We start from the raw sequence: 15,411 nt of genomic DNA, 5'->3' as shown, positions 1-15,411 counted from the left end.
ATGATTAGTATAAATAGTGACAACAGCGCACCCAGCCTCAACAGGTTAACAGCTTCTATCCCCAAGCCATAAGACACCTGAGCATCTAATCAAATGGCTACCCAGACTATTTGCATTGCACCCCCCCCCCCCCACCCCTTCTTTTACACTACTGCTACTCTCTGTTATTATCTATGCATAGTCACATAAATAACTACCTACATGTACATATTACCTTGACTAACCGATGCCCCCGCACATTGACTCTGTACCGTTACCCCCTGAATATAGTCTCGCTGTTATTTTACTGCTGCTCTTTAACAACTTGTTCCTTTTATTTGTATTTTTTTTTAAAGCATTGTTGGTAAGGGGCTTGTAAGTGAGCATGTTACTAAGGTCTACACCTGTTTTTGTTTGGCGCAAGTGGCTAATAAACTTACATTTGATTTGAAATGTAACACGCATTTTTCTGTGACAACTTTTAGCTTGTGGGTGCTACTTTCAGAACTACTGGCTGAAAAGTATTCAAAAGTACTGTAGAATATCTCTAAACAAACTCCCACACCTTCACGTGCAGCTCTGTCCCTAGCCAGCTGTACTGGCTGACTCAGTAAGTGGAGAAGAATGTTAACAACCGCCTCAGGTATGCAGAATTCTCCAGGAGTTCTTTGGTGGTAATGTAAGGGGAGGCCTACAGAGAGAGGGACCTCAGTAGAGACAAGGTGCAAGTACTACACCCCCCCCCCCCCCCCCCCCCCCTATTCCTTATATAACACATTACGGTTGGACGTAGCTTTATGAGTGTTCTGTAGGGAATAGGGAGACATTTTGGACACAGATACAATGGTGGTATCCCAAATAAGACCAGTATGACCCAGAACATTTTCAAAACCTACAATGCCAATACAGGAAAGGCTTTCTACTAGAGTAGCTAAACCAGGGCTGCCGTTGCGTGTTTTGGTTTTTTAGACATGGCTCCCACTCTGTCAGTCAGAAGAGGTAGGTTGCACCTCAATTGGGGAGAATGTGCTCGTGGTAGTGACTGGAACAGAATAAATGGACTGTTATCAAACACATGGTTTCCATTTGTTTTATTCCATTCGTCTCTGATCCAGCCATTATTATGAGCCCTCCCATCAGTTAGCCTCCTGGGCTGTCAGTCCTCAGAATGGTATGTGAATTAGTTCAGATTTGGAGTACGTCCAGGGAAAAGTGCACAGTGTTTTAATGAGAAGAGTTCCCAACAGCAAGTACCTGAACATCAGTCCTTTCCCAAAACAGCACTTCTCCAGCTGGACTCGCGTCCTTCGCACTTTCTCGTCTTATCTCTTTCTCTTCTCTTCTCCTCTGTTCTCTCCTCTGATACACAAATCAGCTGTACATCTCCATTCAGTAAACAGTCTGGGATAGAGAGGGAGAGGTACAGAGGAGGGGGGTAATGCAGCTGCTGGATGTGTCCTACTGCTGCACCCGCACATGTGTGCACACACTCACTCAGACAGACAGAGACAGCTACCCCCTCCACCCCCATTCACTTGACCCCCCCCACCTCCCTCTGGCCCACCTCCTACCCCCCACCTTCCCTCTGTCTGGGCCGAGAGGAGAGAAGGAGCCAGGATGTCCCTGTCAGTGTCTGTCTTCCTGTTGGGTTTAGGAAAGCTGATCTGCGGATGTTTGCTCTTGACTCCCTGGCCCCTCTCTCTGCCTCCATCTCTCTACCACCACCTCTTTTCGTCCTTCTCACCTCTCCCTTGCCCCTCTCTCTGCCTCTATCTCTCTACCACCACCTCTTTTCTCCCTCCTTTCGTCCTTATCACCTCTCCCTGGCCCCTCTCTCTGCCTCTATCTCTCTACCACCACCTCTTTTCTCCCTCCTTTCGTCCTTCTCACCTCTCCCTGGCCCGCCTCTCTGCCTCTATCTCTCTATCACCACCTCTTTTCTCCCTCCTTTCGTCCTTCTCACCTCTCCCTGGCCCCTCTCTCTGCCTCTATCTCTCTACCACCACCTCTTTTCTCCCTCCTTTCGTCCTTCTCACCTCTCCCTGGCCCCTCTCTCTGCCTCTATCTCTCTACCACCACCTCTTTTCTCCCTCCTTTCGTCCTTCTCACCTCTCGCTGGTCTCTACTATGTGTTGATCACTCATAATGTGCTGTGTTCAGGTGACCAGTTAGGTCTTTTTCTGGTGATTTAAGGGGAAAGAAATGACAGATTATTTCACGAAGAATCATCTGCACAAACATTCTGTACTCTCTTGGCAGTCATGGTTCAGCTTTGTCTTTTGTAAAGTGTGCGTGTGCTACGTGTGTGCGTACATGTACGAGAGACCGGGAGATGCTGAGTAAAAACAACAACAACAAAAATGAGACGGAGAGAGGAAAAGAGAGAGGAAAAGAAAGAGGAGACTGTCGCGAGACAGAGAGCGAAAGAGAGAATCCTCCATAATCCCAGTGCTGGTAATTGTGGCCACATGTTTATCCACACAAGCTAGTGTTTAGCCATGTCCTCTCTCTCAGAGTGTCTGTCTAACCAACTACAGCAAAGTAATGTGCCTTGTTTAACTAGTAGGAATCATACGTATATTCAGTACCTTTCAGGCCCCTAACCTGATATTATTTTAACCCCCTAAAGGTTAAGATTAGGATTAGAGGTAGGCCAATCTGATTTTAGATCTGAACCCATCTCCCCCAACCAATCAGTCATCTATGGCTTGTACCAACTGACTACCCTATCTTGTACCAACTGACTCCCCTATCTTGTAGAATGCAACCTTTGACTCTCCTACTCTACTATTATGTACCCCTCATCAGTCACCCACATAACTGCTGCCTACACTATCACTCCACATCTCCCTCCTCTCTTCACAGTCCCCTCTTCATATCCATGCTTTAACTCTGTTATAGCCACCAACACACTGTTCCTGCGCCTCACAGCCTGCCTGTCTACCTTTATCTGTCTGTGTGTCTGCTCTGTCTGTATGCCTATCCTTGTGTCAGTCCGTCTGTCTGTATGTGAGTGATCCACTCTGGCTCTCTGGCATTCCTCTGCCTCGGGCCCTCAAGGCTTTGGCTTTCCCTGTTCTTTTTTTTCTGGTCCCTATGTTCAGAATGTTCAGATGGAACCAATATGCTGCCTTCATCAGGATCAGCGCTTGGCACTGTTAGCAATTAGCTATGGAGGGATGGCTGGAGGAGGGATGGGAGGCTGGCTGGGGGAAACGCATGGGGAGAAATGAGGAATCTGTGCCGACTGTGAAGCTATGTAGAGCCCAGGTTGCATGATTTAGGCCCCCTGGCCACCAGTCAGACTGTGAGGCTGCAGCACACAAACAGGGACTGAGATGAGTTATCATCAGCTCGTCAAAGATGAAACACACGATATGCACACACACACACACACACATACACACACACTTGAGGAGGTGTCAATCCCTCTAGCATACAGACTGACAAGCCCGGACCCCTTGTCTCTGACACCCCCGCTGGGTCGTCACAGACACACACAGCGATAGGGTTGAGCAACACGTCTGAGTGTCAAACACTTTTCTAAAAGGTAGAGCGGTCTGAAAAGGGATTGTAACACAACAATGCTGCCACTGTCTGTCCGTTAGGCTTGGGCGGAATCCAGACTGTCATACAGACCTTGTGACATTCCGGGATATTCGGTAATACCGGCACTGAACACAAGGGCCACTTTTTTTAAACACCACTGAGCCACTGTAATCCGAAAGTTAGCAATGCTAACAAGTCCATGTATAATCCCACAGAGAATGGTAACTAAATGCTAGCGACTGCATTTTATACAGTTTCTGACTTAAACTATTTGCAGGAAAGACGTCCCAGCTCACAAAACAAATTATTGGACAGCAAGGCTCTTGATCCAGGAGGGGATTCTCTGCTACTACCAAGCAAAGCTTGATTTTGGAAGAAGCTAGCCACTTAGCTAGATACAGTTGCTAGCTAGCTACTAAATTAGCAAACCAAATGCACAACGGCAGAGCATTTAGCACATTTCAGAATGTTAACTTAATGGTTATAAGATGCAATGCCTTCGGAAAGTATTCAGACCCCTTGACTTTTTCCTCATTTTGTTACGTTATAGACTTATTCTAAAATGGACTCAAATGACTAAGCGAAAAAAGTGTTTTATACATTTTTGCAAATGTATTAAAAATGGAAAAAGATTCTCTGGTCTGATGAAAACAAGATTAAACTCTTTTGGCCTGAATGCCAAACGTCACATCTGGAGTAAACCTGGCACCATCACTACGGTGGAGCATGGTGGTGGCAGCATTATGCTACGGGGATGTTTTTCGGTGACGGACTGGGAGACTAGTCAGGATCAAGGCAAAGATGAACGGAGAAAAGTGCAGAGAGATCCTTGATGAAAACCTGAAGCTCTTAGGACCTCCGACTGGGGCGAAGGTTCGCCTTCCAACAGGACAACGACCCTAAGCACACAACCAAGACAACGCAGGAGTGGCTTCGGGACAAGTCTCTGAATGTCCTTGAGTGGCCCAACCAGAGCCCGGACTTGAATCCGATCGAAGATCTCTGGAGAGACCTGAAAAAAGCTGTGCAGCAATGCTCCCCATCCAACCTGACAGAGCTTGAGGATCTGCAGAAAAGAATGGGAGAAACTCCCCAAATACAGGTGTGCCAAGCTTTATACCCAAGACGACTCAATGCTGTAATCGCTGCCAAAGATGCTCCAACAAAGTACTGAGTAAAGTGTCTGAATACTTATGTAAATGTGATATTTCAGTTTTATTTTTAATAAATCAGCAAACATTTCTAAACCTGTTGTTGCTTTTTTTAGTAAAGGGTATTGTGTGTAGATTGATGAGGGAAAACATATATTTTATACATTTTAGAATAAAGCTGTAACGTAACAAAATGTGAAAAATGTAAAGGGGTCTAAATACTTTCCGAAGGCACTATATCTAGCTGGTAAACATTTTAGTTGTGAATTCCATGCTGTAATTAGATCACCTGGTACATGCTGCACAATAGTGTGTGACTCACAAGGCTCCGGTTCTCTTATCTCTTGTTGTTGTGTGCTGGTAAACCAACACCACGTGACTGGGGACTATTATCTGACAGCTGTAATGATAGAACGTCTTCTTCATCTCCTAATTTATTGAACAAGTTGACTGCAGGTATTTACTTAAAGGTAGCTACAAATATTCAAAAGTATTTAAAAAAAAAAGTTTAAATACTATTGACCGTTTTTAAAACCATCCCATGGCTATTTCCAAATACCCCGGTATACCGCCCAAGTCTACTGTCCATACGTCGGTCTGTCTTTCTGTCTGTCTGTCTATGAGGAGTTTCCAGCCTCTCTCCTGAGAAGGAATACATCATGGTATATAACTAACTGTCTGTATGATTAATAGACTCATGTGAATCCGCTACCCACCTGCTTTCTGGTGTTTGCCTGTGAGATTCCGTTGAGCACTGACGTGTGTGTGCATGCGTATGTGAGTGTGTACTGGTGCATTCGTGTGTGTGTGTGTGTGTGTGTGTGTGTGTGTGTGTGTGTGTATCCAAATATACAGGAAGGTATCAGACCCACCTTCAGATGGGCTGGGCTCACACACACACACACACACACACACACACACACACACACACACACACACACACACACACACACACACACACACACACACACACACACACACACACACCCCCCCCTCCATGCTGATAATATAGCCCTGGGACAAACCCACCCGTACAAACTTCACAGGTAAGTACTGCATCTTATCCTAGCCTGGGTCCAGTCTATTGCTGCAGACAACTTGTCCTTCTCAGGTATGACCACTACAAGGAAGTAGGCTTTAAGAAGAAACAGACTGGCACCCAGGCTAATTTAATCTATATAGGATTATCTAAGCCCAGTTCCTCTATTCCTGTGTATAGTTGTGAGTCCTGTGTATAGTTGTCAGTCCTGTGTATAGTTGTCAGTCTTGTGTATAGTTGTCAGTCCTGTGTATAGTTGTCAGTCTTGTGTATAGTTGTCAGTCCTGTGTATAGTTGTCAGTCCTGTGTATAGTTGTCAGTCCTGTGTATAGTTGTCAGTCCTGTGTATAGTTGTCAGTCCTGTGTATAGTTGTCAGTCCTGTGTATAGTTGTCAGTCCCTTTCAGACAATTTTGTGAACTCTGTACGGTTCACTTATTATATATTTTTTTCAGTGTTAACACCCCAAAGGAACCCTCAAAAGAGCCCCCGAACCGAACTGAGACCATCTCGAGAGTTCTGAGTTCGGTTCGCTTGAATTCCGCAGCCCGGTTCCATTTTTTAAGGACAATGTGAAGGCAAAGCTCCCCAGGTTCGCTTGTCATTATTCCTCCACAACACACAATAGTGAGAAGACAATATATTTGGTGACATCACAAGATAGGGTACAACATTTATTCCAGCTCTTAAAGGGGCAGTAGCCTACCTTGTAGAATGTTTATAATTACCACATTATTTATTCTGCAGTTATTCTATTGCTATTTACTCTATTACCAACTGGAGGTATATCTAGCTGTCCGATAACGCATTCTGATTGAATGACTTGTCCTGCACTTTTGTAAAAACCCAGAGTGGGTGTTGGAAATAGATCTTGGTTTCTTTCTAAACCTACCAATGTGAATGCAAAGAGGACTCAGTCCACAAAATAGTTGAAGTGAACTGTCAAAGGAGTTGACTCCTCATTCAAAGGCAAGGACAGTGTGAATACAAAAAGGGAAAACACCCTGATAGGGTCTCTGGAAAAAGGCAGATCTTATCTGAATGTCTTCTGCTGACTGAGCCTCTGAGACAAGTAAAAGGAGATTAGTATAGCTCTACATCCTCACTGCACTGATTCCAGCCTACCTGCCTATCCCTTACCCACCCTACCCCAACCTACCTGCCTACCCCTTACCCTCCCTACCCCAACCTACCTACCTACCTACCCCTTACCCTCCCTACCCCAACCTACCTACCTACCTACCCCTTACCCTCCCTACCCCAACCTACCTACCTATCCTACCCCAACCTACCTACCTACCTACCTACCCCTTACCCTCCCTACCTATCCTACCCCAACCTACCTACCTACCTACCCCTTACCCTCCCTACCCCAACCTACCTACCTATCCTACCCAAACCTACCTACCTACCTACCTACCTACCTACCCCTTACCCTCCTACCCCAACCTACCTACCTACCCCTTACCCCTCCTACCCCAACCTACCTACCTACCCCTTACCCCTCCTACCCCAACCTACCTACCTACCCCTTACCCCTCCTACCCCAACCTACCTACCTACCCCTTACCCCTCCTACCCCAACCTACCTACCTACCCCTTACCCCTCCTACCCCAACCTACCTACCTACCCCTTACCCTCTCTACCCCAACCTACCTACCTACCTACCTACCTACCCATTACTACTCCTACCCCAACCTACCTACCTACCCCTTACCCCTCGTACCCCAACCTACCTACCTACCCCTTACCCTCCTACCCCAACCTATCTACCTACCCATTACCCTCTCTACCCCAACCTACCTACCTACCCCTTACCCCTCCTACCCCAACCTACCTACCTACCCATTACTACTCCTACCACAACCTACCTACCTACCCCTTACCCCTCCTACCCCAACCTACCTACCTACCCCTTACCCCTCCTACCCCAACCTACCTACCTACCCCTTACCCCTCCTACCCCAACCTACCTACCTACCCCTTACCCCTCCTACCCCAACCTACCTACCTACCCCTTACCCCTCCTACCCCAACCTACCTACCTACCCCTTACCCCTCCTACCCCAACCTACCTACCTACCCCTTACCCCTCCTACCCCAACCTACCTACCTACCCCTTACCCTCTCTACCCCAACCTACCTACCTACCTACCTACCTACCCATTACTACTCCTACCCCAACCTACCTACCTACCCCTTACCCCTCGTACCCCAACCTACCTACCTACCCCTTACCCTCCTACCCCAACCTATCTACCTACCCATTACCCTCTCTACCCCAACCTACCTACCTACCCCTTACCCCTCCTACCCCAACCTACCTACCTACCCATTACTACTCCTACCACAACCTACCTACCTACCCCTTACCCCTCCTACCCCAACCTACCTACCTACCCCTTACCCCTCCTACCCCAACCTACCTACCTACCCCTTACCCCTCCTACCCCAACCTACCTACCTACCCATTACTACTCCTACCCCAACCTACCTACCTACCCCTTACACCTCGTACCCCAACCTACCCCTTACCCCTCCTACCCCAACCTACCTACCTACCCCTTACCCTCCATACCCCAACCTACCTACCTACCCCTTACCCTCCCTACCCCAACCTACCTACCTACCCCTTACCCTCCCTACCCCAACCTACCTACCTACCCCTTACCCTCCCTACCCCAACCTACCTACCTACCCCTTACCCTCCCTACCCCAACCTACCTACCTACCCCTTACCCTCCCTACCCCAACCTACCTACCCACCCCTTACCCTCCCTACCCCAACCTACCTACCTATCCCTTACCCACCCTAGCCCAACCTACCTACCTACCCCAACCTACCTACCTACCCCTTACCCACCCTACCCCAACCTACCTACCTACCTACCCACCCCTTACCCTCCCTACCCCAACCTACCTACCTACCCCTTACCCTCCCTACCCCAACCTACCTACCTATCCCTTACCCTCCCTACCCCAACCTACCTACCCACCCCTTACCCTCCCTACCCCAACCTACCTACCTATCCCTTACCCTCCCTACCCCAACCTACCTACCTACCTACCTACCCCTTACCCTCCATAGCCCAACCTACCTACCTACCTACCCCTTACCCCTCCCTACCCCAACCTACCTACCTATCCCTTACCCACCCTACCCCAATCTACCTACCTATCCCTTACCCTCCCTACCCCAACCTACCTACCTATCCCTTACCCACCCTACCCCAACCTACCTACCTATCCCTTACCCACCCTACCCCAACTTACCTACCCTACCCCTTACCCTCCCTTCCCCAACCTACCTACCTACCCTCCCTGCCCCTTTCCCTCCCTGCCCCTTTCCCTCCATGCCCCCCCTCGGTCGTGTTAGAGCAAACATGTTTAGTCTGTGTGATATTACAAAGACCAAAGAGAACTGCTGTCAATGAGGGGCTTTGAGGACAGAAATACTGCAGAGCCCAGTGAGTGAGACTGAGGAGTGAGGGACTCTTTGTGGAGCGCCAGCCAGCCTCGGAGGAAGAGAGGCGGCCTCTGTTCCCGTGTAGCAACCCCAAACACCTCCCACGTGTGTGTGTGTGTGTGTGTGTGTGTGTGTGTGTGTGTGTGTGTGTGTGTGTGTGTATATACGCACGTGTATGGTGTGGTGTGCTCACTGGTCACCCAGTACAACCGGTAGGCCAGGGGTCTCTAGAATGGGCCACTTGTCCCTGCTGACCCCCAGCCACCCCCAGAGCTGCCTGACACAGAGCAGAGTACGACCAGCCTGACATGGGGACAGATGGGACGTTAGGTGAGAGTGGATAGTGTCAGAGAATTGAGTTGGACAGATAGATCTAACAGACATATAGATTGGATTTGAATGCTAAGGTCGATTTCAATTATTCGTTTTTAACATGTGTTATTGGCATCAAGTCTTCATCCAAATGCTTTGTGCAGTCTTATAGTAAGATGTCTATATATCCAATACATATGTCCATCCACAGGCCATCATTACCAGCCTGCACTCAACTACTAAGAGGATCTAAAACAAACTCTATAACCTCAATACAAAATGGAAAAAGAAAATAAATCACTCAAAAGACCATAATAACTAATTATTGCTTGTTTTATACTTTATCTCCACTGTAAATATCCTGGTGGGTGGATGTCAGTTGGCTGAGAGTGCGGTGTCAGTGTGGTCCGCTTGCTTAACCGCCTGGCCTCTGGGGGTGCTCCAGAGGTTTTCCCCATGATGGATCTGCTGGAGAACCGTCAGGGGAGAAACGTTGTGGTTGCCCCCTGATGACAACCATACTGCCTGAGGCTAAGGCTGCAGCAGCTGGATCTAGTGACTAGAACTCTGTACTCTCGTTTTCGCTCTCTGTTCATCTCTCTATTTATGTCTGCCTCTCTTGCTTGCCTGTTCTCTCTTTTTTTCTGTCCTTTACTCCATCTCGCTTGCTCTGTCTCCCTCTCTGCGTTTCACTTGCTGTCTCCCTCTCTCCGTTTCACTTGCTCTGTCTTTGTCTCGCTCACTCCCTGGGTTGCTCTCTGTCCCCTTCTCTGTCTTTTGCTCACTCACTCTCTCTCGCTTGCTTGCTTGCTCCTTCTCTGTCCTTCACCTTCTACCCCTCTCTTCCACCCCTCCCTCTTAGCCCCTTCCCCTCTCTCCATCTCTACAGAGTGGTTCAGTTGGTCATGGTAGTGGTAGTCAGGACCGTGGACTGCCTTGGCTCTGGCTGTGTGTGGTGAGGACTAGTGTTTCTCATACCAGCAAGCCAGTCTGAAGACTGTTCTCTGTTCTTCCAGGCTACAACATTACAGGGTTGTAATAGTTTGTGGATGGAATGACTGGAACTGAGAAAGAAAGTGTCTAAACGGGAAGGAGGGAGGGATGGATAGAGAGGGAGAGAGAGACCGGGGCCAGATATAGTCCTTGTGGTCACAGGACTTCCAGATGGAAGAAATAATTGTCCTTTTTTTTCTTGCTTGTCTCCTCCGCATTTCCTGTTTGTCAATATTTCATTGATACTGTTGCATGTCTGTGTGCCCCTGTCCTTGGCATATTATCAGAGAGCACTGTATCTTTCAGAGTGACTGTTGTGTTGTTTGTATACAGTGTTTTGCATACAGTATGTGTATTTTGTGTCTTCACGTTTGTGTCTCTTAATGATATACCGTTTTGTCAGCTTGATATTGGGTCCAGAGATGTACGATGCATTCTGATGTCATATGTTATGCTTCAGCTTTTAAAGAAGCACTCCAGCTATTTAAAAAAAAAAAAACTTTTCCTGTTGAAAAACAATATCCAGAGGGAGAGAGAGAGATGGAAAGTGGTGTTGGGGGGAAAAACATACGACATTATAAAACCCTTGTACACAAACAACAAGTGTGCGGTTGGTCACATAACTGTTTCAATTTAAAAAGCCTTGCAGAGCTTCGCAAAAATGGATACCGCAAAGGTTGTGAGAGGTTTTACACTTCTAGTTGGATTACTAGGCCATTAAGTCATGCTCTCTCTCCTGACAATCCTTTTTCTTAGATCACACATTCCACACACACATGCACATACACGACTACACACACGCACACACACAGTCCGGGTGCTGCAGACTGTTCTAGTGCAGCTTAAGCCCCACTCTCTTCAACATATATATCAACGAATTCGGCGAGGGCACTGGAACAGTCTGCAGCACCCGACCTCACCCTACTAGAATCTGAAGTCAAATGTCTACTGTTTGCTGATGATCTGGTGCTTCTGTCCCCAACCAAGGAGGGCCTACAGCAGCACCTAGATCTTCTGCACAGATTCTGTCAGACTTGGGCCCTGACAGTAAATCTCTGTAAGACCACGAATACAAATTGCATCTAGACACTGTTGCCCTAGAGCACACAAAAAACTATACATACCTCGGCCTAAATATCAGCATCACCGGTAACTTCCACAAAGCTGTGAACGATCTGAGAGAAAAGACAAGAAGGGACATACCAATTAGGATCTGGCTAAAAATGCTTGAATCAGTTATAGAACCCATTGCCCTTTATGGTTGCGAGGCCTGGGGTCCGCTCACCAACCAAATTGAGACTCTGCATGCAGAATTCTGCAAAAATATCCTCAGTGTACAACGTAAAATACCAAATAATGCATACATATCAGAATTAGGCCGATACCAGCTAATTATCAAAATCCAGAAAAGAGCCGTTAAATTCTACAACCACCTAAATGGAAGCGAATCCCCAAACCTTCCTTAACAAAGCCATCACCTACAGAGAAATTAACTTGGAGAAGAGCCCCCAAAGCAAGCTGGTTCTGGGGCTCTGTTCACAAACACAGACAGACCCCACAGAGCCCTAGGAGAGCAACACAATTAGACCCAATGTGTTTGACACAAATTTCTCTCAGATTACACAGACCCACAAAGAATTCGAAAACAAATCCAATTTTGATAAACTCCCATATCTATTGGGTGAAATACCTCAGTGTGCCATCACTGCAGCACGATTTGTGACCTGTTGCCACAAGAAAAGGGCAACCAGTGAAGAACAAACACCTTTGTAAATACAACCTAAATTTATGTCTATTTATTTTCCCTTTTGTACTTTAACTATTTGCACATCGTTAAAACACTGTATTTAAACATAATGACATTTGAAATGTATCTATTATGTGAGTGTAATATTTACTGTTCACTTTTTGTTTATTTTGATCCATTTAACTTGCTTTGGCAATGTAAACATGTTTCCCATGCCAATAAAGCCCATTGAATTAGAGAGTGAATGCATACAGTGATTATAATGTGTGAACATGATCCCTGCGGGAATTCAACCCATGACCTTAGCATTGATAACCCCTCACTCTTACCAGTTGAGCCACATAGGCACATCGTTTTGTACCACTAGATGCTGTTAGATGTTTAACAGCCTCTCTCTCTCTTTCTCTCTCTTTGTGTTCTCTCCACAGGTGACGTACCTGGGCAAGGTGACCATCTCAGGGACTCAGTTCCTGTCGGGCTGCACAGAGTCGGCAGTGGTGGGCCTGTGGGACCGCAGGGCGCTGGCCCAGGAAGAGCACCTCCCTGCCAACTCCCTCCTGGAGATCCGGCCCTTCCAGGTGCGCCTGCACCACCTGGACGGACGCGGCGAGGCCTCGGTGACCATGGACACGTACCAGGTGGCGCGCATCGCCTACTGTACGGCGGACCATTGCACGAGCCCCAATGTGTTCGCCTGGATCTACCGGGAGATCAACGACGACCTGACCTTCCAGATGGACTGCCACGCCGTGGAGTGTGAGAGCAAGCTGGAGGCCAAGAAGCTGGCCCATTCCATGATGGAAGCCTTCCGCAAGACCTTCCACAGTATGCGCAGCGATGGACGCATCCACAAGAGCGGCTCCTCGGACGAGTTCGCCACCGACGACTCCGCTCCAGACGACTCCACCCCCGAGGAGGACGGCTGAGCACCAGGGTTTCCACCGCCTCCCCCTCTCCCGGTCACAAGCCTGTGAGGGGAGGTGTACAGGGGCAACCGGAGCGCACTCTCTACTCTCTGTCTCTCTCTCTCACTCTACTTTGGTTTTAAGGGAAAAACATGGAACTAAAACTGACCGCAGACTGAAGGATGACGAGGACGTAGTTTTAAAAAGGGGAAAATAGGAGGACAAAGGAACAACATGAGACCTAACATATGTGGAAGCGAAACTTAACTAGTGCTGCCTCTTTGGATAAATCGGTCCTCAAACATTTGGATAGCCATTGACGCGCCTGATCTGCCCATAAGAGATTAGTGAAAAATGGTTATAAGACAGTTACATTCCCATCCGATGCTGCGGTCTGTCCGTCCGTCTGTCTGCAATGTGCAGAGAGACTCTGCCTCTTTACACCACCTCTCGCCCCACCCCTTCCCGGCCCAATCAAAAGCCCAGATCACTTCCTAAAAATCCCAGATCACTGCCTCCCGTTCTGATTTTTTAACAACAGCACTATGAAGTTAAGAGTTATGCCTGTAGCACTGTTAAATGTGTGGTTTCAAAAAGAAAGCCTTGACTAATATATGTGTGGAAGGTTGCCGGGAGGAGGGAGGTCCTGACATATTTATTAGGCTACGAGAGCGTCATCCCTTATCAATCACATTTACTTCCTGTTTTGAAGCATACCAAAAGTGAGTCTTTTAGCTGTGTCTTCTTTGTTGACTTTGTGCCTCACTTCTCACACACCAAGGCTGGTCTCTTAGTCCCGCAGTCCCAAACGTTGTGCGTGTGTGTAGTCGTGCATGTGCATGCGTGTGTGGAATGTGTGATCTAAGAAAAAGGGTCGTCAGGAGAGAGCATGACCGATAATGGCCTAGTAATCCAACTAGAAGTGTAAAACCTCTCACAGCCGTCCATAAAGAATGCCTGAAGCCTCTTGGCCTGTGCTGAATGTATTATAGGTATGTTGTGCTGCAAGCTCCCTACACCTTTTAGTTACTTCGTTTTTTTAGTACATTTCTTCTACATTGTTATATGTGGATTAGGTGCAGTTTAGCAAGGGCAGTTTTCTGTACAGACACCTTAAGGTAATGATTATGTCTCGTGGGCTGGATGCGTGTTTAGTCCATGAACAGACACACATAGCTCAGTTTCACTGTGCTGTCGAAGGGTAAGAGCGGCCATTTTGGGGCAACTGGAAGACCCCATGACACAAGAGCGCCACCCCACCCCCCTTTCTAACAAGACTCTTTTGAATGGACTGGATGCTGGTACTCACAGTGGGGTGGGTCATGTATTTTGTCTGTTGTGTCTGAAGCCGATTTTATTAAGATGGCTCTGGTTGGTACGTACATATATAAATATATACATTGTATTTGAAACTCATTCAATAAGCTTATGTAAATACAAAAATGAAGTATCCATTTCCAAATATTACAGCATTAAATGTTGATAGCTATTTTAAATGAACAGCGGGAACATCAAAGACAGCCACCAGTGTTTTAAAGTCAATTGTGAATATGTAGAGTTCCATAGAACTGGCTGTTAGGAGGGTGTGAGCCCGGGACACAGGGCTTGACATGCCAGGATGACAGGAGGAGGGAATGTTTATAAAGCTGTAGATTACTGTGTCATGTCTTGTCTGAAGGGTCAGATGTGCTTTAAATGTCTGGAAATGTTACCGTAAGTGTTTTCTATACAGTATTTGCAAAGATAAAGAAACAATCACATATAAACTATTTACCAAGACTGACTGGTGATTTCCGAAGTCTTTTTTTTGTTACGAAAACGCTCATATTGATTCGAGTTGGCTGTGATGTTTTGCCTTCATAACAAATGTTTCTCACAGTACTAGAAATTGTACATGTGGGTGAATTTCAATGGCTGTGTGTGTATTAGGTTTGTGTACACATACAATATTACAGCCAGAGATTTGCTCCAATCCTACAAATCATTTTGTCTCCATTTCTTACATTCATAGACCGTAAAGCTCTTTCCATTGTTGTGGGGCTCATTCCCTTCAAACACCAGGAATGTGTGGCAGCCATTTTGGTGCCCACGTCTCAAGGTATTTCCATAACGCGGGTGTTTATACCGTTGGCTATCATCACAGAGTTTCTAAACCCAGAGGTGCAACATTACAAGACCTCCGGGGAACGCTTGCGAAGCAGACCAGGCCGGGGTTTGGGTTCGAGAAGTCATTGAGAGAAGTGAGAAAGGATTTCTTAGTTCGTCTAAAG

General features: G+C 47.1%; 1 protein-coding gene across 1 annotated transcript in view; it reads left to right on the top strand.

Annotated features, from left to right (window-relative positions):
* Nucleotides 1-14,924, top strand: part of LOC129832192 (PTB-containing, cubilin and LRP1-interacting protein-like) — a 38,255-nt gene extending 23,331 nt beyond the window's left edge. The window contains exon 3 of the mRNA XM_055896052.1: nt 12,665-14,924. Coding sequence (XP_055752027.1) covers nt 12,665-13,162 — 498 coding nt within the window. The 3' untranslated portion in view covers nt 13,163-14,924. The remainder of the gene's footprint in view (nt 1-12,664) is intronic.
* The last annotated feature ends 487 nt before the right edge of the window (nt 14,925-15,411 follow it).

The sequence above is a fragment of the Salvelinus fontinalis genome, chromosome 33 (assembly GCF_029448725.1).
Source record: "Salvelinus fontinalis isolate EN_2023a chromosome 33, ASM2944872v1, whole genome shotgun sequence".
Classification (NCBI taxonomy): domain Eukaryota; kingdom Metazoa; phylum Chordata; class Actinopteri; order Salmoniformes; family Salmonidae; genus Salvelinus; species Salvelinus fontinalis.
The sequence above is the reverse complement of the archived record's forward strand: the minus strand, read 5'-3'. Positions and strand labels throughout refer to the sequence as shown.